Raw genomic sequence first — 3959 nt, forward strand, 5'->3', positions numbered from 1 at the left:
AGAGAGACAGGAAAGGTGGGTAGACAGAGAGAGGGGATGACACGCATCAAAGGGCCGCAGGTCGGAATATATTGGTAGCCAGCTCTACCGACTGAGCTAACTGGGCGCCCATAAATTAAATATATCTTTAAATTTGAACACTGAACATAACTCAACATTGAGTTTGAATCCGTAATCACTGTCTGTGTCTCAGGACTCTTGTTGTGGTTTGAGGAAATTTGAGGACTGGGAGAATCAACTTCCTGTTTCCTGTTTCTGCACGCCACCCACTCCTCGCCCAATCTCCAACCCGCAGCCGAGGTAACGAAACAATCAAAACTCAAAAAGCTTTTCTAGAAGAATTGCTATCCGTTTTTAAAATAGTAAATAGTTTATAATGTTTAGATATCTTTTTCTAAATGTCTAAATGTCTCAATTATTGTACAATCGATCTAGGAGCTACTTGTATGTTAGAAAGGTTTTTGAGTTTAGGTTTAGTGGATTTCTGGATTTGAAAAATTGAAGAATTCTCAGATTTTTTAAAATAACTTTTTAGCTTTTGGATGAATTTCAGGATTTCTGTGACTTATTTTTACGTGTTTTGAGCTGTAAACTGAATTATATATGACGAACGATGGTGAAACACATTGCTGCTGTTAAAATTGACATTAGTACCACATTTATAAAAAAAATGTGTCAACGCACCTTCTACTGTTTTAAATCACACTGAACGTTTTGTGGCTCGTGAGTTCCAGAGATTCTGATTAGGTTTTGTTCTCCTCTTTGTTTCACAGCTCTGAGGTGGGTAACTCTAACGCTGACTGTGTGATGGTGGGCGGCGACCCTCCGACCTCTCAGATCACAGCTCAGTGTGTTCACTCCAAGGTATTCTTCTCTTCCTGCCTTTCCCTGTTTCTGTTATTTTTCTCTCCCTTCCAGCCACTTCTTCCTGAATTGCCGTTTCTATTCATTTCCTCTCTTCTTTCTTCCAGGCTTCCTCTTTCTTTTGCTCTTTTCCTCTTCCTGTGTTTCATTTCATTTCCTTTCTTTCAACAGTGTTTCTCTCTCCGCTGCACTTCCCTTCCTACTGTTCATTCTATAATTCACATTTTGCTCTCGTACATTTGTTGTTGTTTGTGTACGTCTGGACAAGCTGACATCAATCTGAGCTTCTGATCTGTTTTTTAATCGACATTGAATGCTGACCTTTGACCTCTGTTTGCGGCAGCCCTGTGGTTCCATCCTGAAGAGCTACCTGAGCTTCCCCATCAAACTCAGGATAGGAATCATTTCAGCCGTCGCCACCATCACGGTACACTGTTACACACAGTCTTCCTTCTTAACTGAACTATTTCTTCTCTCTTTGTTACTTTAAAACAATATAATTAACATCTTTATGTAGACAATGCATTGATTGAAATATATCAAATTAATAGTGAAAGAAGTTGATCTTATAATCTTACTATAGCATCTTGGATTGACTAAATGCATAAAGAGGTGCAGATCCAGAAGTGTTTATGAATGAATGTAAACTAGATTTTAGATAAGTTAGAACAATTGATACATTTCTGGAAGCTTTACAAGTCTCTTGAAAAGGTAATTGTAGCGTTAGAAAGGTTTTAAAGTTTTTAGATGACTTTTAGATTTCTAAAGTTTTTGAGTTACTTGAAGAGCTTCAAGATGAATTTCTGTGAGTTTAAAGTTACTCAAAGAGCTTTTGAGCTTCTCGAGAAGTTTGCATTTTTGTTGCAGAGTTGTTCTTTTTTCTGAAATATTTTATTTAAAGATGAGTTTTTGAATTTCTAGATGAATTTTTACATCTGGACGACTTTTTCAAGAAACATGTATAAAAGGTAATTGTAGAGTCAGAAAGGTTTTAGAGCTTTTAGTTTGTTGAGTTTTCTTTCTTAAATAGTTTATTTATAGATGAGTTTTTCGAAGTTTCTAGAAGAATTTATAAATCTTTACAAACTAACTGTAGTTTAGAAAAACCTTCTGGATTTCATGGAGACTTGAGGAGCTTTTTGATGAATTTCTGTGAGTTTAAAGTTATTCAAACTGCTTTTGAGCTTCTAGAAAAGTTTTGCAAGTTTGTTGTTTTCCCCCCAAAAAATATTTTATCTGTAGATGAGTTTAAGTTTCAAGAAGAATTTATAAATCTGGACGATGTTATCATTTTCTAGACCTGTGGCTCCATAACGTCTAGAGAGAGCTAACTAACTAGCATACCACGTGATGCCTGAACATAATGTGCAGTGTAATGGAGTGTGTGCGTGTTGCAGATGGCGGCCATTGCTCTCTGTCTGGCGTTGGGTCTGGAGGAATACTGGAAGACGCCTCCAGTAGAAACTACAGTGGACGATTTCAACAGAGTGAAATACCAACCCAAACCCTCCCTCACCTGACCTCTGACCTCTGATCCAGAACCGAGGCATCAATCCAAACTGCCAGCGAAAAGCTCAATAAAACCATACCATCCATTCTTTACGGAAATCTGAAAATTATTTTAAATCTGCATATTTATACCCAACAGAAACATCTGAGGCTGGACTTTTTGTTATTGTGTGTAATCGTAGGACAGCTCCAAAGATGGTGGCAACTTAAAAAGAGCACCGCCAGACTTTGGGGCCGTCTGTCATAACAACAGTATCACATTCACAGACAAGAACCAAACGGGGCCCCTTTCAGGCCCCGTTTGGTTCAGGATTTCAGGCTGATGTCATTTCAAAAGGATTTGCAATTTGAGATGCTGAGTCTTGGCAAAAACATCCACAAGAAGAGCTTAGACAGTCCCCGTCTCTGCTTTGGAACCGATATTTGAAAACTTTGTGACCTTTATGTGATATTTGTTAAATCAGACAGTAAAAGACACTCAGCTCAGGACTGCTGGGAGGTAAAACTTTAAATCAGGAGGTAAAGCTGCCGGTTGGGATAAAATATTTGGCTCTTGTCTTTGAAAAGTACGTTATAAATAAAGTTTATTTTATCAGTGATGTTTGTGTTGTTTTTAGTTAGTAGTTCCCATCTGCAGCCACAAGATGGCAGTAATGGGATTTATTACTCACCATGAAGCCGCACTGCGTGTCTGTGGGTTTCCTCACGAGAGTGAAATTACTGCAGGGGACACACGACTGGCAAAAAAACAAATGTCATTAATATCAAGATAAGTACACTGAAAGTAAAGTAAACCCACTAATACAAACTCCCTCATACACCAATTAATTCATTATTTAAAAAAAGAAAAAGGATTCTTTAAGTCATTTTAATGAGAAACATTCTCAAAATATTGACTTTGTGATAATAAATTAATATTTTGATAATGTTTCTCATTATTAAGAGATACCAGTCAAAATATTGAGAAACTTTAGTAAACTAAGTCATCATTTTGATATGCTAAGTTATTATTTTGAGAAAGTTTCTCATTATAATGACTTACAGAATATTTTTCCTGTCATATTGAAAAAAATGGGCTTCCAAGTATGCTTCTGAGGGAAGTTTAAATATCTTCATTTTGGGGCTTTTCCAAGCAAATATTGATGTATGTGATTACAATTAAATCAGCATATATTTCCACCAACCCTTAAAGCACTGGTTCCCAACCTTTTTCCTTTTCGTTCATTTAATAAACTGACTCTCATATTTTATGGATATTTCATATTATATTAAAACAATAAACCCAAACAGTGAACTTAGTAACTGCAGGAAGTTTGTGTAAAAGCAGAGATTTGCAGATTATTTCCTGTTTTTAATATAATTGTAAAAATGTCTGTATTATATATTTTTATCCTTTCTAACAATCATACAGATTAGAATTAATCTTAAGATTCTTTTTTGACAAAAATTCAGTGTTTTCTTGTCCCTGATGCTTGGCCATTACTTTTCCTCCCACAAGAAGGCCTCGTGAGTCCCCAGTGAGCCTTCGGACCCCCAGGTTGGGAACCACTGCCTTAAAGGGAAACTTGGCAACTTTTTCAGCTTAA

General features: G+C 36.6%; 1 protein-coding gene across 1 annotated transcript in view; it reads left to right on the forward strand.

Moving 5' to 3' along the window:
- LOC118339449 (23 kDa integral membrane protein-like) overlaps positions 1–2972 on the forward strand; it is a gene marked incomplete in the record, with an annotated part of 7888 nt that extends 4916 nt beyond the window's left edge. Inside the window, 4 exon segments of the mRNA XM_035677073.1 lie at positions 194–300; positions 774–864; positions 1208–1291; positions 2262–2972. Coding sequence (XP_035532966.1) covers positions 194–300; positions 774–864; positions 1208–1291; positions 2262–2384 — 405 coding nt within the window.
- Positions 2973–3959: the final 987 nt, after the last annotated feature.

The sequence above is a fragment of the Morone saxatilis genome, unplaced genomic scaffold, assembly GCF_004916995.1.
Source record: "Morone saxatilis isolate NCDOM2014 unplaced genomic scaffold, NCSU_SB_2.0 Contig10, whole genome shotgun sequence".
NCBI lineage: Eukaryota > Metazoa > Chordata > Actinopteri > Moronidae > Morone > Morone saxatilis.